General features: G+C 43.2%; 1 protein-coding gene across 1 annotated transcript in view; it reads left to right on the forward strand.

The window, feature by feature from the left end:
- Window positions 1–26,634, forward strand: part of LOC129823646 (glypican-1-like) — a 126,096-nt gene that overhangs the window by 65,499 nt on the left and 33,963 nt on the right. The window contains exons 4-5 of the mRNA XM_055882514.1: window positions 6,304–6,531; window positions 6,793–6,956. Coding sequence (XP_055738489.1) covers window positions 6,304–6,531; window positions 6,793–6,956 — 392 coding nt within the window. The remainder of the gene's footprint in view (window positions 1–6,303; window positions 6,532–6,792; window positions 6,957–26,634) is intronic.

Consider the following 26,634-nt stretch of genomic DNA (forward strand, 5'->3'; position numbering starts at 1 on the left):
ATTTTTATTTATTTATACATATATCTGTTTGCCTTCACCTCCCTTATCTCACCTCACTTGCTCACATTGTATATAGACTTATTTTTTTTCACTGTATTATTGACTATATGTTTGTTTTTACTCCATGTGTAACTATGTGTTGTTGTATGTGTCGAACTGCTTTGCTTTATCTTGGCCAGGTCGCAATTGTAAATGAGAACGTGTTCTCAATTTGCCTACCTGGTTAAATAAAGGTTAAATAAATAAATAAATAAAAATTATTGAGAATACTGAGAACACTGTGTGTGTGTGTGTGTGTTTGTGTGTGTGTGTGTGTGTGTGTGTGTGTGTGTGTGTGTGTGTGTGTGTGTGTGTGTGTGTGTGTGTGTGTGTGTGTGTGTGCGTGCGTGTGTGTGTGTGTGTGTGTGTGTGTGTGTGTGTGTGTGTGTGTGTGTGTGTGTGTGTGTGTGTGTGTACGTGCGTGTTTTTGTGGCGTGAGCAAAGTGGCTGGTATTGAGACATGGGTGGGAGTGTATGGATTTCAGCAGGCATGTATGAAGGGGGAATATTTCAAACACAGAAAGGAAATTAGAGAGTCAGAATAAGCCAGAGACATGTCAAGCTGTTCTGCTAGAAAAACTCCATACCATTGCAAATGGAATCATTAATTATTCTCTTCTCGCTGCTGGAAAAAGTCATCAGAACACAGACACCAGGCTTATCCCAGGTTCACTGTGTGTATGTGTGTGTATGTGTGTGTATGTGTGTGTATTTGTGTGTGAGAAAGAGAGAGAGATGGTATTTTATTTAACCTTCATTTTGACAGGAATTCATGTTGAGACCAACGTCTCTTTCACAAATGAGCCCTGTATTTCAAATCAAATCAAAGCTTATTTGTCATGTGCGCCGAATACAAGCCCTAACCAACAGTGCCATTTTTAAGTAAAAAATAGGTATTAGGTAAACAATAGATAAGTAAAGAAATACTAAATAAAAAGAAAACAGTAAAATAACAGTGAAAATAACAGTAGTGAGGCTATATACAGGTGGTACTGGTACAGAGTCAATGTGCGGGGATACCGGTTAGTCGGGCTAATTGAGGTAATATGTACATGTAGGTATAGTTAAAGGGACTGTGCATAGATGATAAACAGAGAGTAGCAGCAGCGTAACAGAGGGTGTTGGGGGAGTGGCGGGACACAATGTAAATAGTCCGGGTGGCCATTTGATTAATTGTTCAGCAGTCTTATGGCTTGAGGGTAGAAGCTGTTAAGAAGCCTTTTGGACCTAGACTTGGCGCTCCGGTACCGCTTGCCGTGCGGTAGCAGAGAGAACAGTCTACGACTGGGGTTACAAAGATCAAATACGAAATGAAAAACAGGATCATAGAAAACAAACATATTCTTCATCAAAAAGGTCCTCAAATCAGTAGTCTGAATTGGCCTTAAGGTCCTCAAATCAGCAGTCTGAATTGGCCTAAAGGTACCACAACGGATTACCTAGAAGTCTGTGTTATTAATTGCACGTGAAAGATTATTACTAATTTAACATTATGTCTGGGTTATCATGTTAGCATATGCTCAGTATAGAGTAGTCTATAGCCCTAGTGTGCATATCCCCCAGGTCACCCAACCTGAAGCTCTGTCACTGGGGATGCTCAGCCCTCAACCCCCACCCAACCTGAAGTTCTGTCACTGGGGATGCTCAGTCCTCAACCCCCACCCAACCTGAAGCTCTGTCACTGGGGATGCTCAGCCCTCAACCCCCACCCAACCTGAAGCTCTGTCACTGGGGATGCTCAGCCCTCAACCCCCACCCAACCTGAAGCTCTGTCACTGGGGATGCTCAGCCCTCAACCCCCACCCAACCTGAAGCTCTGTCACTGGGGATGCTCAGCCCTCAACCCCCACCCAACCTGAAGCTCTGTCACTGGGGATGCTCAGCCCTCAGCCCTCAACCCCCACCCAACCTGAAGCTCTGTCACTGTGGATGCTCAGCCCTCAACCCCCACCCAACCTGAAGCTCTGTCACTGAGGATGCTCAGCCCTCAACCCCCACCCAACCTGAAGCTCTGTCACTGGGGATGCTCAGCCCTCATCCCCCACTCCACCTGGAGGTCATGGTGCTGGTGAGGGGATGGGGATGAGGGGGGAGAGGGGGATGAGGGGAGGTTGGAGGGTTAGATTGTGGTCCCTCTGGGGCCCCTGAGAGACAAAATGGAAGAGCAAGGACATATACACACGTACACACATTTGCACGCACGCACACACTCACACACACGTGTCATGTTATTGATCATCATTAGTCACCAGAGCAGAGAGGGGACTGGCTGCCCTATGGCACAGTAAGAGATTACTAAACACTCACCCTGTTCTAAATCTCTAGGATTTTCAACATACCCATGTACGAATCTTATCTAAAGGATAACAAGCATCATCTGACTGCGATTCACGCTGTTGTACTGTATGTTTAAAAATATGCATGACTATTAACCAAAGCAGGAATTTCCCAACTCTTTCCGACTCTATTTTAGACAATTTAAGGCTGGGATTCAATTCGATCATCATTTTTTGGCTATGCACCGTTAAAAGGCAATGTTACTGGAGATCACAAGGCAATGCTGCTGATGCCGGCTCAATGGTAAAATGACCTTTAAATGTCAACCGCGCTACATTGTTTCCTGACCTGTCTTGCAACCCAGCTAAGACAACAATATAGCCACAGCAACAGTCTGCTCCTGTCATAGGCTGTCAACCCAGCTCTTAGTCTATTAGTGAAATTAGTATAAATGTGAAAGGATTTATACTTTTACTTTTGATACAATTACATTTAATTTTGATACTTAAGTATCTTTATACTTTTACTCAAGTAGTATTTTCCGGGATGATTTTCACTTTTATTTTAGTCATTTTTTATTAGGGTATCTTTACTTTTACTCAAGTATGACAATTAGGTACTTTTTCCACCACTGCTCACAGAACTGGACCGCCGAGTACTGAAGCGCGTAGTGAGTAAAAATCACCTGTCCTTAGTTGCAACACTCACTCCCGAGTTCCAAACTGCCTCTAGAAGAAATGTTCGCACAAGAACTGTTCATTGGGAGCTTCAGTGTCGGCTGGAGTGGTGTAAAGCTTGTCTCCATTGGCCTCTGGAGCAGTGGAAACGCGTTCTCTGGAGTAAGGAATCACGCTACACCATCTGACAGTCTGACGGATTAATCTGAGTTTGGCGGATGCCAGAGAACGCTACTTGCCCCAATGCATAGTGCCAACTGTAAAGTTTGGTGGAGGAGGAATAATGGTCCGGGGCTGTTTTTCATGGTTCGGGCAAGGCCCGTTAGGTCCAGTGAAGGAAAATCTTAACGCTACAGCATACAATGACATTCTAGATGATTCTGTGATCCAACTTTATGGCAACAGTTTGGGGAAGGCCCTTCCTGATTCAGCATGACAATGCCCCCATATACAAAGTGAGGTCCATACAGAAATGGTTTGCCGAGATCGTTGTGGAAGAAATTGACTGGCCTGCACAGAGCCCTGACCTCAATCCCTTCAAACTCCCGAGTAGCGCAGCGGTCTAAGGCACTGCATCTCAGTGCTAGAGGCATCACTACAGACCCTGGTTCGATTCCAGGCTGTATCACAACCGGCCTTGATTGGGAGTACCATAGGGCGGCGCACAATTGGCCCAGCATCGTTAGGGTTTGGGCGGGGTAGGACTTGCCTAGTTAAATAAAAAATAAAACACCTTTGGGATAAATTGGAATGCCGATTGTGAAGCAGGCCTTATCACCCAACATTGGTGCCTGACCTCACTAATGCTCATGGCTGAATGGAATTAAGTCCCTGTAGCAATGTTCCAACATCTAGTGGAAAACCTTCCCAGAAGACTGGAGGATGTTATAGAAGCAAAGGGGGGACCAACTTCATATTAATACCCATTATTTTGGAATGAGATGTTCGACGAGCAGGTGTCCACATACATTTGGCCATGTAGTGTATGAGTGTGTCTGCCTGTGTGTCTGCCTACGTGCGCTTGCGTGTGTGCACGTAGGCAGTGCATGTGTGTGTGTGTGACAGCAGAACGTCACTCCCGGCTAATCCTAACATGCACAGAGGTCTGGATAAGTCTGTCTGACTGGCATCTGGTCAGGTGGCAGAGGAATGATCTGTCATCCAGTCAGAAACACACCGACCAAGCACTTTGCTCTGCTCGGAAAGGCCTGGAATATAACTGGATGTTTCTGTGTTTGTTTGGCCCTGAGCTTTCAGGTAGTTGCCAGGGATGAAGGTGTTGTTGGCCCTAGGGCTTCTCACTGTGTCCGTGTCTCTGGTTCTGGCTTGCCCTCAGTCACCCAGCTGTCCACTGCGTAGGCCTTTGGTTGAATATTATTCACCCAAAGCAATGCTAATTGCTAACTTAGCCATAAAATACACATTAGTTGCTTATAGATAATCTCTCGTGGACAGACTATGTAAACATAAATGGTACTGTAGATCTGTCATGATACAATGGGATAAGTGAAATAGTGAGCAGCACTAGTTCCGGTGCTTGGGTTTTTCGTCACTGGTTATTTGGACAAATCATGATTTCACAGGTGTTAGCATCTTTCGTATTTCCTGTTCCGATCCTCCTTCTTTTTTCTTAAATAATCTCAGGTAACCCAGAACTAAAATCTTGTGTAATTAGTCAGGTGCTCGATTAAAGGGGGTAAGAACTTTCTGATTTAGCATCGGTTTCAATTCTCCTCATTAGGAAATGCGACTGAAAACGAGATTTGGGTCATGGAAGCATGCTTTATGTGGGTGTCTGTTGTGTGTGTGTGTGTGTGTGTGTGTGTGTGTTCGAACGTGGGAAGCATTTGTACTTTCACTCGGCCAAAACAGTACACAGTTACAGTCACTCACCCTTCTAAATAACTTGAAACCATCTAACCAGGTATTTGTGTCTGGAAGTAGCCTAGACTAACTAGCAAGCAAGCCAACTTATTTAGTCAATTAGCTTTAGTCGGCTGGTGTGTGACCGTGGTAAAGTTGGTTTGACATTGGAAAGCGTATCTCTGGGCTCGTTAGGGACCGCCAATAAATTCTAACATTTACATGGGACAATATTCTGATGTTGCACATCTTTTAGTTTACTCATCAAATGCTTAAAATATTTGGTTAGAGTTTTACAATTTGGAGCTATTGACATTTAAAGATATTGTCCCATGTACATTGTGTAATTTACTGATGGTCCCTAGTGAAACACTTAGTCTCCCAGTTGGTCCGAGACTGAAACTTCACCATAACAACGTCCATTATCAGTAAAGGCTTTCTGTGATAACCTACTTTCATTAAACAGTCACTTCCTTTGCCTCTAGTCATTATTTCTGGTAACGTTGGCTTTAACTAGGAGTCTTTCTTTCTGTAATGTTTCACAATCAGTCCCCAACAACACAGCAGATATTCCTGTCTTATTCCCCTCCTGTCTGATAAGAATTTGATGGTTCCTTATTATAATGTTTCAATTCATTTGTTTTAGAATAGTGACATCATCAGACAAGGCCCTGCTTAGATAATGCAGTGCGGTTGGGTCAGTGTGAGCTTTAACATTATATTACGTAACATATTCAACACTGTTGGATCGTCTTCAGGGAGTGTGTCTATGTGTGTGGGTGTACTGGATGTGGAGAATGTTTGCTGGGTGTTATGTGTGTGGTTGAGTGTGTTCAAATCCATTTTTTGTGTGTGTGTGTGTGTGTGTGTGTGTGTGTGTGTGTGTGTGTGTGTGTGTGTGTGTGTGTGTGTGTGTGTGTGTGTGTGTGTGTGTGTGTGTGTGTGTGTGTGTGGGTGTGTGTGTGTGAGAGAGAGAGAGAGAGAGAGAGAGAGAGAGATGCTGAGCTAAGGGAATTCTCATGGAGGCTCAGTGATTCCTCTCCCCATCTGGGGTGCATGGCGGGCAGGAAGGAGATAAGAATGTCTTCAATGAAAACACCGCACACACATTAAAGACGACGCAGTGAAAATGTATTCTTAAACAGTGCAGCCCAGCCTGTTTTTGTGAGGGTTTGAGTGTGTGTGTCTGCACAATGTAAGTGTATGTTAGAGAATCTCTCTATATCCCACTCAGTGCGTTTTATGTGGATGCCAACATTATCTTCCACTGCACATCCTATCCTGCCTCAGAATACATTTAAACACTTCCTCTCTGGGTTCACCTCTGTGGCACATTTCATATGTAGTACAAAGCAATGAGACAGAGCCCCAGAAAAAAAACATAGAATTGACCTAAATTCAACTGTTTAACACTGTTAAACATGTCCTGTTTCCTGTCTCATTCCAGGTTACCTCCTGGAGCTCCTGAACCGTTCCGAGGATGTCCTGCAGCAGTCCTATCCCCCGGCGCTGGGTTCCCTGTACACCCAGAACTCCCGCGTGTTCTCTGACCTGTACACAGAGCTGAGACGGTACTACCGTGGTTCCAACGTTAACATAGAGGAGGCGCTCAACGAGTTCTGGGCCCGCCTGCTGGAGAGGATGTTCAAGGGAGCCAATGGACGGTATCTCATAGGTACGTAAACATTACACATTGAACTTAAATATGTTCTTTGAAATGTTCAACTTTTAAAATCTCAATTGAAAATAAATGCTGCTTTTTCCAAACTCTTGCATTGAAATTGAATTCACCCCAACCCTGGTAAATATTTTCATGAATTTCATCTTGTATGATTTCAACTTTTATTCTTAACTATGTGAGGCCGTTATATTGCTTTAGCTATCACTTGTGTATTGTATGAAGAGCGTTTTACTAATAAAGTTATTATGATTGCAGGCGATGACTACCTGGAGTGTGTGTCCAAGCAGTCGGAGACGCTGCGACCCTTTGGTGACACCCCCCGAGACCTGAAGTTGAAAGTGACACGTACATTTGTGGCAGCACGCTCCTTTGTCCAGGGACTGGTGATCAGCGGGGAGGTGGTTCGCAAGGTCTCACAGGTAAGACTGACCCATCCTTCTCCGTCTGTCTTTGTCAGTGTTCTTAATCTCCTTGCTCTACTCATTTTTCTCTCTCTCTTCCCCTCTCTCTCTCTCTTCTATTTATTTTCTCATCATGTCAATCAAACCTGCAGTACATCAATCTGGCACTTCGACCACGATGAAACTTTAAAACGTATTTGGAGCTTTGAGATACAAGCATTCTATCAAACTAATGTTACCGCATGAGAGAAGAATCCCTGGTGCCTCTTTTTCTAATGTACAAGCAGCTGGATGGCTTAACTGTTCCACGGATCCTACAACATCCAGCATTTATTTTGTCTTGTCATGTCATGTTGTCTCTGGCTCCAGACAGTTCTTTATAGCGTTGTGTGTCACACTGTGTACAGTAGTCCTCCAGCGGCTCTATACTTCTTCTCTAGAACAGTGTGTGGTCAACACTGGTTCAAATAACAGCATATTAACAGTGCTGGGCATCTCATTGCAGGCCAATCAATCTCTAATGGAGTAACAGAGGAACAGAAGAGGGAGAAATCTAGGACCATAACACCAGGTTGTTTACACATACAGTGTGTACAGGAGAGGGACAGAGTGACCCACAGCTCTGGGCAATGTTAATAGAGTGACCTGGGGGATAGAAAGGGAAGGAGAGGAGAGCGGAAAGGTGAGGATAGTGGAGGAGGAGAGGAGAGTGGAGGAATGGAGGAGAGAGATGAGGAAGAAAAGAGGAGATAAGGAGGACTGAAGTGGAGAGAGGAAGGTATAAGAGGGTAAATGTAGGAATTGAGGAGAGAGATAAAGAGGAAGAAGAGAGGAGATAAGGAGGAATGGAGTGGAGAGAGGAGAGGAGAGGAAGGTATAAGAGGGTAAATGGAGGAATTGAGGAGAGAGATAAAGAGGAAGAAGAGAGGAGATAAGGAGGAATGGAGTGGAGAGAGGAGAGGAGAGGAATGTATAAGAGGGTAAATGGAGGAATTGAGGAGAGAGATAAAGAGGAAGAAGAGAGGAGATAAGGAGGAATGGAGTGGAGAGTGGAGAGGAATGTATAAGAGGGTAAATGGAGAAATTGAGTAGAGAGATAAAGAGGAAGAAGAGAGGAGATAAGGAGGAATGGAGTGGAGAGAGGAGAGGAAGGTATAAGAGGGTAAATGGAGGAATTGAGGAGAGAGATAAAGAGGAAGAAGAGAGGAGATAAGGAGGAATGGAGTGGAGAGTGGAGAGGAATGTATAAGAGGGTAAATGGAGGAATTGAGTAGAGAGATAAAGAGGAAGAAGAGAGGAGATAAGGAGGAATGGAGTGGAGAGAGGAGAGGAAGGTATAAGAGGGTAAATGGAGGAATTGAGGAGAGAGATAAAGAGGAAGAAGAGAGGAGATAAGGAGGAATGGAGTGGAGAGAGGAGAGGAAGGTATAAGAGGGTAAATGGATCAATTGAGGAGAGAGATAAAGAGGAAGAAGAGAGGAGATAAGGAGGAATGGAGTGGAGAGTGGAGAGGAATGTATAAGAGGGTAAATGGAGGAATTGAGGAGAGAGGGGAGATGTATGCCTCATGTGGCGTCTGGAGTCTGATTGGACCAGCCAGGGGGGCAGAGGGCTGAGTGGAATGCCAGAAGGCATGCTGGGATATGGGTACCCTCTCTCCCTCCCTGCCTTCTCCCTGTGGTTCTAATCAGACTGTAATAGGGATTGTGGTGGATTGTGCTGTTAGGAGAAAGTGAAATGAGCGAGAAAGAGAGACAGAGAGGGAAAGTACAGTAGAGGGTTTGGGTGAGAGAGGGAGAGAGAGAGAGACAGAGAGGGAAAGTACAGTAGAGGGTTTGGTTGAGAGAGGGAGAGAGAGAGAGAGACACAGAGAGGGAAAGTACAGTAGAGGGATTGGGTGAGAGAGGGAGAGAGAGAGAGAGAGACAGAGAGGGAAAGTACAGTAGAGGGTTTGGGTGAGAGAGGGAGAGAGAGAGACAGAGAGGGAAAGTACAGTAGAGGGTTTGGGTGAGAGAGGGAGAGAGAGAGAGACAGAGAGGGAAAGTACAGTAGAGGGTTTGGGTGAGAGAGGGAGAGAGAGAGAGACAGAGAGGGAAAGTACAGTAGAGGGTTTGGGTGAGAGAGGGAGAGAGAGAGAGACAGAGAGGGAAAGTACAGTAGAGGGTTTGGTTGAGAGAGGGAGAGAGAGAGAGAGACACAGAGAGGGAAAGTACAGTAGAGGGTTTGGTTGAGAGAGGGAGAGAGAGAGAGAGAGACAGAGAGGGAAAGTACAGTAGAGGGATTGGGAGAGAGAGAGGGAGAGAGAGAGAGAGAGACAGAGAGGGAAAGTACAGTAGAGGGTTTGGGTGAGAGAGGGAGAGAGAGAGAGACAGAGAGGGAAAGTACAGTAGAGGGTTTGGGTGAGAGAGGGAGAGAGAGAGAGACAGAGAGGGAAAGTACAGTAGAGGGTTTGGGTGAGAGAGGGAGAGAGAGAGAGACAGAGAGGGAAAGTACAGTAGAGGGTTTGGGTGAGAGAGGGAGAGAGAGAGAGACAGAGAGGGAAAGTACAGTAGAGGGTTTGGTTGAGAGAGGGAGAGAGAGAGAGAGACACAGAGAGGGAAAGTACAGTAGAGGGTTTGGTTGAGAGAGGGAGAGAGAGAGAGAGAGACAGAGAGGGAAAGTACAGTAGAGGGATTGGGTGAGAGAGGGAGAGAGAGAGAGAGACACAGAGAGGGAAAGTACAGTAGAGGGATTGGGTGAGAGAGGGAGAGAGAGAGAGAGAGACAGAGAGGGAAAGTACAGTAGAGGGATTGGGTGAGAGAGGGAGACAGAGTGGAAGTGAGAGAAAGGAGTGAGTGGAAGGGACACTCATGTACACACATGTTGACCTTGACAAGAGATCACTGTGAGATGTACACATACACCTCGCCCCACCACTGCCAATCAAATCATACTGTACCACATAAAGTAGACTCACGACAGCTCTATCATTTGTGTGTGTGCATATGTGAATGTGCCCAAGAGTACACCCTGACCTCATTGAGAATGGCAGTGGCTGCCAGCGCCCTCGCATTAGTGCAGGGATGACATTTTGTAGTTTTGTAAAAGCCGCACTAATTACTTACACATTTTCCCCAGCCGACCTCATTTAATGAACATATCGCTCAATGTCCTTCAGCAGCAGCAAAACGGATACAGTCAGGAAATATGGATCAGATCAAGTAGCTCTGGGGAGACAAGGGAGGAGGGGGGGAGGGAGGAGAGGGGATAGAAGGGAAGAGAACGGAAGGGAAGAGAAGGGAGGAGAGGGAGGAGAAGGGAGACAAGGGAGAAGGAAGAGAAGGGAAGGGAGGAGAAGGTAGAAAGGCGGAATAGGGAGAGATGGGAGGAGAAGGCAGAGAAGGGAAGGGAGGAGAAGCAAGAGAAGGGAAGGGAGGAGAAGGATAGAAGGGAGGAGAAGGGAAGAGAGGGGAAAGGGGACAAGGGAGAAGTAGGAAGACAAGGGAGGAGATGAGAAGATAAGGAAAGGGAGGGGAAGGGAGGAGAATGTAGGAGAGGGGAGGAGAGGGAGGAGAAAGGAGATAAGGGAGGAGAAGGGAGACAAGGGAAGGGAGGGGACGGGAGGAGAAGGGCGGAGTAGGTAGGAGACAAGGGAGGACAAGGGAGACAAGGGAGGGAGGGGAAGGGAGAGAAGGGAGAAGAAGGGAAGGGAGCAGAAGGGAGGGGAAGGTAGAAGGGAGAGAGAGGGGGGAGAAGGGAGACAAGAGAGGAGAAGGGAGACAAGGGAGTAGAATGGAGACAAGGGAGGAGAGAGGAAGGGAGGAGACAGGAAGGGAAGGTAGAAGGGAGGGGAAGGGAGATAAGGGAGGGAAGGGAGACACGGGAGGAGAGGGAGACAAGAGAGGAGAAGGGAGGAGAAGAGAAGGAAGGTAGGAGAAGGGAGGGGAAGGGAGAGAAGGGAGGAGAAGGGAAGGAAAGGGAGGAAAAGGGAATGGAGGAGACGGGAGGGGTAGGTAAAAGGGAGAGGAATGGAGAGATGTGAGGAGAAGGGAGGAGAAGGGAGACAGGGGAGGAGTGGGAGAGAAGGGAATAGAGGAGAAGGGAGGGAAAGGGAGGTGAGGGAGGAGAGGGGAGGAGCGGGTAGAAGGAAGGAGAAGGGAGATGGGAAGGGAAGACAAGGGAGGGAAGGGAGACAAGGGAGGAGGAGAGAGACAAGGGAGGAGAAGGGAGATGGGAAGAGAAAGGAAGAGAAGGGAAGATAGGATAAGGGAGGGGAAGGGAGAGGAGGGAGAAGAAGGGAGGAGAAGGGAGGGGGAGAGAGACAAGGGAGGAGAAGGGAAGGGAGGAGAAGGGAGAGAAAGCGAGACAAGGGAGGAGAGGGTAGGGGAAGGTAGGAGAAGGGAGGGATGGGGGGGAGGTAGAAGGTAGGGGAAGGTAGGAGAAAGGAGGAGAAGGGAGGATAAGGGAGGGAAAGGGAGAGAGAGGGAGGGAGGGGAGGAGAAAGGAGGGAAATAAGTGGTGTGTGTGTGAGATAGCTAGCAACTGCTTATCAGCATGGCACCGCACAGGCTGGCAGTGCTCTGCAGTCCTGTAAGCCAATCTGGCTGGTCTGGAGGGCAGACCCAGAGGGCATACGTCATGAATGGAAATGCCAGCTAACCGTGTCAACCCATGCTAATACTCCTCCTTGTTCCCCTTCTACAGTATGCCTGCGGCTAGGCTATGCTAACTATTGCCATGCTAATGCCTGGCTTTATTCCCTTACTTCCATGCTAATTCTAATGCGTGTTCCCCTGTCACAGAAGCCTATGCCTGTGGTTAGGCTAGCTAGGCTACGCTAACTGTATCCTTGCTAATGATTTGGCTTATGCTCACGGCTACACTTGGCTTCGCTACCTTTGGTATTGGTAATTCTAGGTTTTATTCCCTTATGCTTGCAGCTACACTACGCTATGCTACGCTGTGTGTGCTTAATTGAGTCATCCCAAGGTCCTTCTGTGTGCTGCATGTCTTGTCTCCTCTACAGGGACACACAGAGAGACTGAGGCCGGGATAGATGCATCACGCTAACATTCTAACGTCACATCAGCACAATACTGTTAACCCTTACCTCCTTGCCTTACAGAGAGACCATTTCTGTGGTGTACACATTGTTAGTGTACTTTCACTCATGGCTAATAGAAAATGTGGGTACTAATAGTTGATATTAACCCTTTGATTTCCTTTTTTCATAAAGGATAGTGTGAACAGTATTTTTCTCTTTTGTGACAACATCAATCTTTCCCCAGAGAGTAAGGGAAAACATCTCATTGGTGCGCTGATTTGAACACTCCCCTTGCCCTGTGCGTGACATGGGACATTTTTCACCAGTTCACCAATATTGACCCCCTACAGAAGAGCAGATATTTCTCAGTAGTAGTGATCTGATTTTAACCTAACTCTTGTGTGGAGGGGGCCATTTCTCATGGGTGCGCTGATATTAACAATCCCCACAGCCAGGGGGGACATTTTTCAGAGGCGCACTGACATTAACTGCTATAGCAGGAGCTGATTGCCTGAGCCCCTGGCTGTGCTTTATGGTGCCGTTTCCTTTCCAAAAGCTTCAATCCTGGCAACAACGCCTTTTTACTGCCCAGCTCCACACACTCCTGCCTGCAGATGTGTGTGGAGTGTGTGTGTGTGCCTGTGTGTGTGTGTGTGTGTGTGTGTGTGTGTGTGTGTGTGTGTGTGTGTGTGTGTGTGTGTGTGTGTGTGTGTGTGTGTGTGTGTGTGTGTGTGTGTGTGTGTGTGTGTGTGTGTGTGGTGTGTGTGTGTGTGTGTGAGCCTCAAAGTAGAGGTCTGTGCAGTCCGATTTCTTCATCCCACCCGCAGCTACTGTTCCCGCAACCAACCCTAAGAAATTGGTTAAATGACCAGAGATTCTCACGTGGCTCGTTATATTAGGCTAGCGGTATTACTGGGATATATCAGTCAATAGGCTTGACATAGTTTGTAGAGTTGGAGAGAGAGCAGACATTTGCAATTTCTCTTGAGCTACATTTTGCATATACCCTACCCTTTAGGAGTGGGATGATTTACAGACAGAAACAAATATGGGTGATCAATATTTATTTCTAGGCAATGTAGTAAACTATAGCTTAATCATATATAGGAAGGGAATTTCCTTGGAAAGATAACTGCCCTTCACAAACACATGCATAGGCTATAGCCTACTCTATTTAATTGAGACCACACATGCCCCTGATCTTGCATGCCCAGAGAGGTATGGCTACTGAACTTGAAGCAGCAAGAATGATGAGAGAAGACACTTGCACTTTGTCTTGAGCTACGCTTTGCTTATAGGATATAGCCTATCTTTTAGGAGTGGGACGAATTGCCGGCAGAACTTGAATGTGTGTTTTTCTGGGTCTGGGGATCAGTAGCTTAAGTCACAGGTGGGCGGTTGTATACTGAGTACAGAGAGCATGAATACAAATGCAAAAAAGTATGAATACAAATTCAAATGTTGGGAGAGATAAGTAAGAGGGGGTGAAGAGAGTGATAAAACAAATGAAAAGAACAAGAGATAGAGATGAACAATTCCAGAGAAATATAAACCATAGAGAGAGACTTGAATTCCATGAAAGTGGGGGACAGAAAGGGCACATATAGCGTCAGGGAAATAGGATTAGGAACAGGACTAGGATATATGACTAGAAATATGACTAGGATATAGGACTAGGATATAGAACTAGTAATAGGACTAGGATATTGGACTATTAATATGACTAGGCTATAGAACTAGTAATAGGACTAGGATATAGGATGAGTAATAGGATTAGGATATAGGACTGGTAATAGGACTAGTAATAGGACTAGGATATATGACTAGTAATGGGACTAGGATATGGGACTAGTAATGGGACTAGGATATAGGACTAGTAATGGGACTAGGAAATAGGACTAGTAATATGACTAGTAATAGGACTAGGATATAGGACTAGGATATAGGTCTAGGATATAGGACTAGGAAACAGGACTTGTAATATGACTAGGATATAGGACTAGGATATAGGACTAGGAAATAGGACTAGTAATAGGACTAGTAATATGACTAGGATATAGGACTAGGATATAGGACTAGTAATAGAACTAGTATATGACTAATAATATAGGACTAGGATATAGGACTAGGATATAGGACTAGAATATAGGATGAGTAATAGGACTAGAAATATGACTAGGATATATGACTAGTAATAAGTCAAGTAATACGGCTAGGACATAGGACAATTAAGATGACTAGAAATAGGACTAGGATATATGACTAGGATATAGGACTAGGATATAGGACTAGGATATTGGACTATTAATATGACTAGGATATAGGAGTAGGATATAGGAGTAGTAATATAACTAGTATATGACTAGTAATATAGGACTAGTAATAGGACTAGGACATATGACTAGGATATAGAATGAGTAATATGACTAGAAATATGACTAGGATATAGGACTAGCAATAAGACTAGTAATATGACTAGGACATAGCCCTAGTAATATGACTAGAAATAGGACTAGGATATAAGACTAGGATATAGGACTAGGATATAGGACTAGTAACATGACTAGTAATAGGACTAGGATATAGGACTAGTAATAGGACTAGTGATAGAACTAGGATATAGAACTAGGATATTGGACTATTATTATGACTAGGATATAGGACTAGGACATAGGACTAGTATATGACTAGTAATATAGGACTAGGCTATAGAACTAGTAATAGAACTAGGATATAGGACTAGGATATAGGATGAGTAATAGGACTAATAATAGGACTAGGATATAGGACTGGTAATAGGACTAGTAATATGACTAGGATATAGGACTAGGATATAGGACTAGGATATAGGACTAGTAATATGACTAGTAATATAGGACTAGTAAAAGGACTATGATATAGGACTAGGATATTGGACTATTAATATGACTAGGATACAGGACTAGGATATAGGACTAGTATATGACTAGTAATATAGGACTAGGCTATATAACTAGTAATAGGACTAGGATATAGGACTAGGATATAGGACTAGGATATAGGATGAGTAATAGGATGAGTAATAGGACTAATAATAGGACTAGGATATAGGACTGGTAATAGGACTAGTAATAGGACTAGGATATAGGACTAGGATATAGGACTAGGATATAGGACTAGGATATAGGACTAGTATATGATTAGTAATATAGGACTAGTAATAGGACTAGGACATATGCCTAGGATATAGAATGAGTAATAGCACTAGACATAGGACTAGTTTTAAGACAAGTAATATGACTAGGCCATAGGACTAGTAATATGACTAGAAATAGGACTAGAATATATGACTAGGATATATGACTAGGATATAAGTCTAGGATATAGGACTGGGATATAGGACTAGTAATAGGACTAGTAATAGGACTAGGATATAGGACTAGTAATAGGACTAGTAATAGAACTAGGATATAGGACTAGGATATTGGACTATTAATATGACTAGGATATAGGACTAGTATATGACTATTAATATAGGACTAGGCTATAGAACTAGTAATAGAACTAGTAATAGGACTAGGATATAGGACTAGTAATAGGACTAGGAAACGTAGTGATGGTGCCGGAGGGGAAGGCTGCCGTCTATTCGACTCTTAATCTTACGGATCTGACCTTTTTTTCAATTTTCGCCAAAAATGACATACCTAGATCTAACTGCCTGTAGCTCTGGACCTGAAGCAAGGAAATGCATATTCTTGATACCATTTGAAAGGAAGGACTTTGAAGTTTGTGGAAATGTTAAATTAATGTAGGAGAATATAACACATTTGATCTGGTAAAAGATAATACAAAGAATAAACCGTTTTCTTTTTTTTTTGTACCAAATGCAAGAGAAAGGCCAATATATGACCAAGGAATCTTGGCGCAATTTACATTTTGGCCACTAGATGGCAGCAGTGTATCTGCAAAGTTTTAGACTGATTCAATTAACCATTGCATTTCTGTTCAAAATGTTGTATCAAGACTGCCCAAATGTGCCTAATTGGTTTATTAATACATTTTCAAGTTCATAACTGTGCACTCTCCTCAAACAATAGCATGGTATTATTTCACTATAATAGCTACTGTAAATTGGACAGGGCAGTTAGATTAACAAGAATTTTAGCTTTCTGCCAATATGAGATAAGTCTATGTTCTGGGAAATTTTCTTCTTACTTACAACCTCATGATAACATTTCTACAAACTTCAAAGTGTTATATGCATATCCTGGCTTCTGGGCCTGAGTAACAGGCAGGCGGAAATTCTGAATAAAAGACCCTAGCCCTAAGAAGTTTTAATGTCCCATTGGTAGTATAAACATGCTTTCAGTTCGTTCCATTTATTTTCCAGTGATTGAGCGTTAGCTAGCAGGACGGAAGGCAAGGGCAGATTAGCCACTCGTCGCCTGATCCTCACAAGGCAACCTGATCTCTTTCTGCGAAATCTCAGTTTCCTTCTCCAGCAAATAAAATGGATCTGGGCCTAGTCGGGTGTCTGTATTATATCCCTCCCGTCCGACTCATTAAAGAAGAACTCTTCGTCCAGTTTGAGGTGAGTAAACGCAGTGCTGATGTCCTAAAGCTCTTTTCGGTCATAGGAGACGGTAGCAGCAACATTATGTACAAAACAAGTTACGAACAATGCGAAAAGACAAACAAAATAGCATTGTTGGTTAAGATTTCTACAGGATTGGTGGGTCCCCAGTGGGACGGTTGAGCTAACGTAGGCTAATGTGATTATCCTGTTGAGGACAGAGGGCACTGTTTTCACTTTGGGGGAAAATCGTGCCCCATTTAAACGGCCTCATACTCAATTCTTGCTCGTACAATATGCATATGATTATTACTATTGGATAGAAAACACTCTCTAGTTTCTAAAACCGTTTGAATTATATCTGTGAGTAAAACAGAACTCATTTTGCAGCAAACTTCCTGACAGGAAGTGGAAAATCTGAAATCGATGCTCTGTTCTAGGGCCTGCCTATTAATGTCCTTGATATTTATTAGTATAGATGCACTTCATACGTCTTCCACTAGATGTCGACAGGCAGTGAGAGAAGAAATGGAGTGTGTAACTTGATCTGGGGTCGAATAAAAGCTCTCGGCATGACGTGTCACCAGTTTCCTGTTTTCTGGAGAGCGCGTGAAGGGACCTGGTTTTGCCTTCTGATAAGCTGTCATTATGGACGACTAATATCTCCGGCTTTGATTTTATTTGATACATGTGACAATATCATCGTAAAGTATGTTTTTTCAATATAGTTTTATTAGATTATTGAAATTTATTCGAGACGTTAGGCGTGTTGCGTTGTGTGCCTTTGTTCAGGAAGGAGAGCTTCGCGCTACTTTGCTAGCTTTCCGTGCTAATTGACTGGAGAAAAGGACATTCTAAATCCAAACAACGATTGTTCCCGACAAAGGACACCTTGTACAACATTCTGATGAAAGATCATCAAAAGTAGGACCCATTTTATGATGCTATTTCATATAACTGTCGAACATGTTGTACTAGTCGTTTGCGACCAGATTTTGGGTATTCTCTCTCTAAACATTAATTAGAGTATCAATAACATTGGTCCTCTATCAGAGGAATAAGACATCTTGGTGCTGGATGTCGTAATGAAGTTATTTTTAGAATTCTAACACGGCGATTGCATCAAGGACTAGTGTATCTATCATTTCCTATACAACATGTATTTTCTAGTAACGTTTATGAATAGTTATTTGGTCAGAATAGTTGGAGTGTCATAAAAATATCCGCACATTCTGGGAAAAAGATGCTACGTTAGCACAATGTATAACCACTATTTTCAGCTCTAAATATGCACATTTTCGAACAAAACATAAGTGTATGTATAACCTGATGTTATAGGACTGTCATCTGATGACGGTTTATGAAGGTTAGTGAAAATTAATATATTTTGCTGGTTTATTCCCTATCGCTAACATACCTATTGCTATCGCTAACGTGCCTTGATGAATGAATGCGGTAGTGTGGTAGGCTATTGTAGTAAGCTAATATAATGCTATATTGTGTTTTCGCTGTAAAACACTTAAAAAATCTGAAAAATTGGCTGGATTCACAAGATGTTTGTCTTTAATTTGCTGTACATCTCGATTTTTCAGAAATGTTTTATGATGAGTATTTAGGTATTTGACGTTGGTGTCTGTAATTACTCTGGCTGCTTCGGTTCTATTTCTGACGGTAGCTGTGATGGTAGCTGCAATGTAAAACTGATTTATACCTCAAACATGCACATTTTTCGAACAAAACATAGATTTATTGTATAACATGTTATAAGACTGTCATCTGATGAAGTTGTTTCTTGGTTTGTTTGGTTGGTTCTTGGTTAGTTAGGTTGGCTTTGTGCATGCTACCTGTGCTGTGAAAAATGTCTGTCCTTTTTTGTATTTGGTGGTGAGCTAACATAAATAAAAATCGGACATGTTGACTGGAATCACAAGATGTGTATCTTTCATTTGCTGTATTGGACTTGTTAATGTGTGAAAGTTAAATATTTCTAAAAAATATATTTTGAATTTCGCGCTCTGCCTTTTCAGTGGAATGTGGGAGGAGTTCCGCTAGCGGAACGCTGAACTTTACTGTTGGCACTATGCATTAGGACAGGTAGCGTTCTCCTGGCATCCGCCGAACCCAGATTCGTCCATAGGAATGCCAGATGGTGTAGTGTTAATCATCACTCCAGAGAACGCGAGAACTGCTAATGGTAGCGAGCTTTACACCACTTCAGCCTTTACACCACATGGTGATCCTAGGCATGTGTGCGGCTGCTCGGCCGTGGAAACACATTTGGGGTACAAACATCTAGTTAAACTTCTTTGGGATAGGGTGCAGCATTTTCACTTTTGGATGAATAGCGTGCCCAGAGTAAACTGCCTCCTGCTCAGTCCCAGATGCTAATATATGCATATTATTATTAATATTGGATGGAAAACACTCTGAAGTTTCTAAAACTGTTTGAATGATGTCTGTGAGTATAACAGAACTCATATGGCAGGCAAAAACCTGAGAAAAAATCCAAACAGGAAGTGGGAAATCTGAGGTTTGTAGTTTTTGAACTCAGCCCCTATCGAATACACAGTGGGATATGGGTTATTTTGGGATATGAGTTATTCACTTCCTAAGGCTTCCACTAGATGTCAACCGTCTTTAGAACATTGTTTCAGGCTTCTACTGTGAAGTGGGAGCGAATGAGAGCTATTTGACTAAGGGGTCTGGCAGCAGCCTCGTTCTCAGTCATGCGCGTTCCCGTGAGAGGTATCTCTCGTTCCTTTTCTACAGACAATGGAATTCTGTTGGAACATTGTTGAACATTTATGATAAAAACATCACAACAAAGATTGCTTCTATACTTAGTGTGACAAGTTTCTTCGACCTGTAATATAACTTTTTGAACTTTTCGTCCGACTGGACCTGAACGTGCGTTTTGATTTGTTTACCAAACTCCCTAACAAAAGAAGCTATTTGGACATAAATTATGGACATTATCGAACAAAACAAACATTTATTGTGGAACTGCGATTCCTGGGAGTGCATTCTGATGAAGATCATCAAAGGTAAGTGAATATTTATAATGCTATTTTTGACTAATGTTGACTGTGCAACATGGCGGATATTTCTTTTGGCTGGTTTGGGCTCTGAGCGCCGTACTCAGATTATGCTTTTTTCCGTAAAGTTTTTTTGAAATCTGACACAGCGGTTGCATTAGGAAAAGTCTATCTTTAATTCTGTGAATAACACTTGCATCTTTTATCGATGTTTATTATGAGTAAACAGCCAATGAAATTGCAGGGCGCCAAATACAAATCAACGGAAATCTCATAAATCACATTTCTCAAACATACAAGTATTAGGCACCATTTTAAAGATACAATCTCGTTAATCCAGCCACAGTGTCTGATTTCAAAAATGCTTTACACAAAAAGCACAAATAGAGATAAAATTAATCACTAACCTTTGATGATCTTCATCAGATGACACTCATAGGACTTCATGTTACACAATACATGTATGTTTTGTTCGATAAAGTGCATATTTCTATCAAAAAATCTAATTTTACATTGGTGCGTTACGTTCAGTAGTGCTAAAACATGTGGTGATTGTGCAGAGAGCCACATGAATTCACAGAATTACTAATTGTAAATGTTGATGAAAATTCAAGTGTTATGCATGGAACTTCAGATAGATACACTTCTCCTTAAACACTATTATTGCACACAGAGTCCATGCAGTGAGACTTTTTAAGCAATTTTTTACTCCTGAATGTATTTAGGCTTGCCATAACGAAGGGGTTGAATACTTGAATACTGACTTGAAACATTTACGTTTTTCATTTTTTATTAATTTGTATAAATAAAAACAAGCATAATTCCAGTTTGAATCCATTTTAATTTCAGGCTGTAACTGTCAGGACCCGGTGCGAGAAACAGTCACTAATAATCGTCAGAACCCAGAAGATGAGGCAGACACAGCAGTACTAGAGATGGTGGTTTAATTAAAGAACAAAATCTTCAAGCAAAGAATCTAAATCCACAATGTCCAAACATAAAGCCAAGAAGCACAAAATGGATATCCTCCAAAATACAAAGAAAACTCCACAAAGTGGTAAAAACAGCAGGGAAAAACAAACCTCAAAAGACTACTCAAAAATACACAAGAACTAAACCAGAGAACCTCTGGAAAATCCAATAGGAGAATCATATGTTCAGAACAAGGCTGGGGCTGGGTGCTAACATACAAACACTGAGCAAGGAACTGAGGAACACACAGGGTTTAAATACTAACAAGGGAACGACACACAGGTGCAAACAATAATTAGAGCAAGGAAAAACAAAAGGTACAAAAAAGGTGCAATGGGGACATCTAGTGACCAAAACCTGAACAGTCCTGGCCAAAACCTGACAGTAACACTACAAAATGTGGAAAAAGTCAAGGGGTGGGATGGCCACTCAAATACATTGACTTTGTTGTCCTTAAGCCATTTTTCCAATACTTTCCGGAGGTACTGCACACAGCTCTACACACTAACCTGACACTAGGTAACCTTTGGAGTATAGTGAATTAAGAGCAAGAGTGCTGTGTGTGTGTGTATGTGTGTGCTCATGCATGCATTTGCCCACATTAAGTGTGTTGGTGTTTCATACCACCATGACAGTAGCACTACTATATGTATGAATCACTCTTACCCCTGAGAGCCTGACTGCATATCCCAGTGACAAGAGCTTCTATATACATGTCAGACAGGTTCTGGGAATAGGGTTCTCTCTTCCCAAGCCCCCCCTCTCTCTCAAACTTTCTTTTTCTCTCCCCCCTGTCTTTCTCTCAATTCAATAAAACATTTACAATAAACAAAAGTTCCAAAAGAATAAAGACATTTCAAATGTCATATTATGTATATATACAGTGTTGTAATGATGTGCAAATAGTTAAAGTATAAAATGGATAATAAATCAAATAAATATAGGTTGTTCTTCACTGGTTGCCCTTTTCTTGTGGCAACAGGTCACAAATGTTGCTGCTGTGATTGCACACCGCGGTATTTCACCCAGTAGATATGGGAGCTTGCTTATGGGGCTCTTCTCCAGGTTTATTTCTCTGTAGGTGATGGCTTTGTTATGGAAGGTTTGGGAATTGCTTCCTTTTAGGTGGTTGTAGAATTTGTAGATCCACAAATCTCTTTTGTGGATTTTGATAATTAGCGGATATTGGCCTAATTCTGCTCTGCATGCATTATTTGGTGTTTATGTTCTACAATGAGGATATTTTTGCAAAATTCTGCATGCAGAGTCTCAATTTGGTGTTTGTCCCATTTTGTGAATTCTTGGTTGGTGAGTGGACCCCAGACCTCACAACCATAAAGGGCAATGGGTTCTATAAATATTTCAAGTATTTTTAGCCAGATCCTAAATAATGTTGAATTTTATGTTCCTTTTGACGGCATAAAATGCCCTTCTTGCCTTGTCTCTCAGATCGTTCACAGCTTTGTGGAAGTCACCTGTGGCACTGATGTTTAGGCCGAGGTATGTATTGTTTTTTGTGTGCTCCAGGGCAACGGTTTCTAGATGGAATTTGTTAGGGTGTGTAGGGTGAATACGTGGTCTGTCGTACGGTAATGTGGTAAAAAGCCAATTTGACATTTGCTCAGTACATTGATTTTGCTGAGGAAATGTACGAGTCTGCTGTTAATGATAATGCAGAGGTTTTCCCAAGGTTGCTGTTGGCATATCTCACGGTAATTATTAGTGTCAAATTTGTCTCCACTTTTGTGGATTGGTGTGATCAGTCCTTGGTTCCAAATATTGGGGAAGATGCCAGAGCTGAGGATGATGTTAAAGAGTTTAAGAATAGCCAATTGGAATTTGTGGTATGTATATTTTATCATTTCATTTAAGGATACCGTCAATACCACAGGCCTTTTTGTGTTGGAGGGTTTGTATTTTGTCCTGTAGTTCATTCAATGTAATTGGAGAATCCAGTGGGTTCTGGTAGTCTTTAATAGTTGATTCTAAGATTTTTTTATTTGATCATGTATATGTTTTTGCTGTTTGTTCTTTGTTACAGAGCCAAAAAGATTGGAGAAGTGGTTTATCCATAAATCTCAGTTTTGGATAGATAACTCTTTGTGTTGTTGTTTGTTTAGAGTTTTTCAATTTTCCCAGAAGTGATTAGATTCTATGGATTCTGACATGCTGTTCATTCTTTTTCCGTAGTGTATTTCTGTATTGTTTTATTTATTCAACATAGTGAAGGCGTAGACTCAGGTTTTCCGGGTCTCTATGTTTTTGGTTGGATAGGTTTCTCAATTTCTTTCTTAGGTTTTTGCATTCTTCATCAAACCATTGGTCATTGTTGCTCATTTTCTTAGGTTGTCTGCTTGAAATGTTTAGATTTGATAGCGAAGCTGAGAGGTCAAATATACTGTTTAGGTTTTCTACTGCCAAGTTTACATCTTCACTATTACAGTGAAACATTTTGTTGTGAAAAAAAAACATTTAGCTGTGATCTGATAGGGGTGTCAGTGGACTGACTGTGAACACTCTAAGAGACTCTGGGTTAAGGTCAGTGATTTAGTAGTCTACAGTACTACTGCCAAGAGATGAGCTGTATGCGCACCTACCATAGGAGTCCCCTCGAAGCCTACCATTGACTATGTACAGTTGAAGTCGGAAGTTCACATGCACTTAGGTTGGAGTCATTAAAACTCGTTTTTCAACCACTCCACAAATGTCTTGTTAACAAACTATAGTTCTGGCAAGTCGGTTAGGACATCTACTTTGTGCATGACGCAAGTACTTTTTCCATTAATTGTTTACAGACAGAATATTTCACTTATAATTCACTGTATGACAATTCCAATTCTGACATTTCACATTCTTAAAATAAAGTGGTGATCCTAACTGACCTAAGACAGGGAATTTTTGGGGGGATTAAATGTCAGGAATTGTGAAAAACTGAGTTTAAATGTATTTGGCTAAGGTGTATGTAAACTTCCGACTTCCGACAGAGCTGCAGGAGTTGTGACCCATTTTGTTGGTTATATTGTCATTGTTGTGTCTAAGGGGGCATGTGGGGGAGGGAATGCTGTCACCTCCAGGTAGGTGTTTGTCCCACTGTGTGCTGAGGGTGTCAGGTTCTTGTCCAGTTCTGGCATTTAGGTCACCACAGACTAGTACATGTCCCTGGGCCTGGACATTGTTGATCTCCCCATCTAGGAAGGATAAGCTGTCATCGTTAATGTATGGGGATTTTGGTAGCACATATGAGGACATTTTTCTCTGTTGAGATGTTTTCCTTATGAATTTCTAGCCAGATGAAAAAGGTTCCTGTTTTGACTAATTTGATAGAGTGGGTTAGGTCTGCTTTATTTCAAATTAGCATACCCCCGGAGTCTCTTCCCTTTTTCACACCTGGTAGTTTGGTGGATGGGACTACCAGCTCTCTGTAACCTAGAGGGCAACCAGTGGGTCCATTTCCTTTATACCATGTTTCTTGTAGGATGATAATGTCTGTATTTCCAATTTCTTTGATGAAGTCTGGGTTCCTGCTCTTTATGCCAAAGGCAGATGACCTCAGACCTTGTATATTCCAGGATGAGATTGTAAAATGTTGTGTTCCATAGTGTCTAGTGTTGTTTTTGTGTGGTTTAGGCCCGGATCATCACAGTAGGTGTGCGCAGAGGATGTTAAGCATCTGACACACCTCCTAGGTCGCAGGATGGGGCTTGGGCGGGTGTAATAGTGGGGGTTGGGCCTATTGCTCTTCTCACGGCCTGGGCATATGTCCTGCTGTCATGTTAAGGTCCTTGCCGAAGGGGCGGGGGGCATAGGGTGGGCAGAAGGGGCATAGCTCTGATATGGGGGGGGCTATATAGGGTTTGGCCAGGGTTTGCTTAGGGTGGTCTTAGCTGATTGCGGTGTGGCTGGTGATGCTGTGGTCAGGGTGTAGGTCCTCTTTTTATTTCACCTTTATTTAACCAAGTAAGCTAGTTGAGAACAAGTTCTCATTTAGAACTGCGACCTGCGACTGTGACCTCTTGGCATGGGTTCTCTCGGTGCAGGTCCTTAATTAAGAGGGGTTCTGGGAGGGTGTCTCCCTTATCTGGGCGGGGTGTCCGTTGCTCTATTGCTCCTGGGGCTACAGTTGAGGGTGATGTCCTTCAGGGTCCCTCTCTTGCTCTCCTCTCTCTCTCTTGCATTGCATGCTGGGAGTTTTTTGGAGTTTGAGTGTTTCGTGTGGAGGGCTCTGTCCTAACTTATTTTCTTGAGACTCTTCTTGGTCTTTTCTTTAAATGTTTATTTTCTATGGTTGAGGGTTAATGCACTGTTTGTTTTAGCGGTACCCACTCTTCTTTTCAAAGTTAGGGTGGAAGAGGACAGAGTTTAGTTTCCAGGGGTTTGGAAGGTGTGGTGTGCGTGATATCTTCTCAGCCTAGCGCGGAGGAGACGCTGTCGTTAGGGCATGGATTCAGGTGTGTTCCTGAGAACGGAGTTAAGGTGGAGGAGGTTCTGCTCGTGGCGGTGAACAGGTAGGAGATTAATTTATACATTCCGCTTCCAGAATGAACAAAGCTGTGGTTGTTTTCATGAAAAGAGCAATTTTGGTATGTAGGCTCATTGCTAGTGGAATATTTGTTAGGGGTGTGTTGGTGCCAATTTCTCCTCTTTCTACCCCTTCGACCAGGGTGGTAGTTGCAAATTTGCCTCTGTTTATTATGGATGATCAAATCAGGAAATTGCTGAGTCGTTTTGCTAAGTTTGCTAGTGGTTTTCGTGTACTGTCAGCAGGCTTTCAGGCAGATGCCGTTAAGCATGTTGTTTCGTTCCGGAGGCAAGTGTTTATGTTTCTGAATAACAATGAGCAACAGCAAAATTTGCATTTTAATGTGAGGTATGGGGAGGGGCTCTATGCAGGGTTTGCAAGTACAGATAGTCTATAGAGTTTTGAGTGTGAGGATTTGGGGCACAAGAGATTTGCGTGCCCACATAAAGGCCATAGACAAGGTGAGGGTACAAGCGCCAGTTGGGGAAATCGAGGTCAACGTGCAGGGGGCAATGAAACGCAGGCAGCAGAGGCTGGGCCTAGTCATGCCAGGGATGGTGTGTAGATGAGGCTGGGACTAGTCAGGCTAGAAATGGTGGTGTAGCTGAGGCTGGGTCTAATCTCTACAGATGGTGATGTAGATGAGGCTGGGTCTAGTCAGGCTACAGATGCTGGTGTAGCTGAGGCTGGGTCTAATCGCTACAGATGGTGGTGTAGCTGAGGCTGGGTCTAATCGCTACAGATGGTGGTGTAGATGAGGCTGGGCCTAGTCATGCTATGGATGGTGGTGTAGATGAGGCTGGGCCTAGTCATGCTATGTCGGGTGGTGTAGATGAGGCTGGGCCTAGTAGTGCTATGGATGGTGGTGTAGATGAGGCTGGGTCTAGTCAGGTTATGCTAGTGGATGAGGAGAGTATAGTAGGGAAGTGCAAGAGACTGGGGGGGGGGGGGGGGGGTCAAGCGGAAAAGAAAAAGGGGGAGAAGAAAGGAGGCTGAGTGGTCAAAGGCACCAAGGAACCTTTGCCTGGTGCTGGGAGGAGGCCCTGGCCAGAGAGGAAGGGCAGGTGGTCAGCATGGGAGATGGAGATGAGGAGGAGGAAGGTGGGTCTGAGGAAAAGGATGAATAGGAGGATTTTTTTCCAGAGCTGACAGACAGTCAAGCAGAGGGGTCAAAGTACACAGTGATTTTTCTGATCCAAGAAAGTTTGTAAGATCAGTACAACATGCTATGAAAAATGAGGGGCATGGTGTCCTCTCACCCAGGAAACAGTTTAGGTTGAGAAAGTGAGTCACAACATTGAGTAAAGGTCTACCTTCAGACACTGTTTAGATGAAGAGTTTCTTTCTGGCACTGGGGATTTTTGAGCTTGGCAATAGGTCACTTTCTTTGCTGGTTTTTCTCCCACTTCTTATGGAGACTCTTCGGGTAGGCTCGCTCAATATAAATGGTGCCAGAGAAGCGGGAAAGAGGAGTGTGTTGGGTGAATATGTAAAACTAAAAAAAGTACAGGTGTTGTTTCTTTGCTCAGGCAAAGTTGGCTATTTGGTTAACAAGGAGGAACAGGGTCAAAGGCTCGGGGATAACTATTATTTCA

This window comes from Salvelinus fontinalis, chromosome 26 (assembly GCF_029448725.1).
Source record: "Salvelinus fontinalis isolate EN_2023a chromosome 26, ASM2944872v1, whole genome shotgun sequence".
Lineage (NCBI taxonomy): Eukaryota > Metazoa > Chordata > Actinopteri > Salmoniformes > Salmonidae > Salvelinus > Salvelinus fontinalis.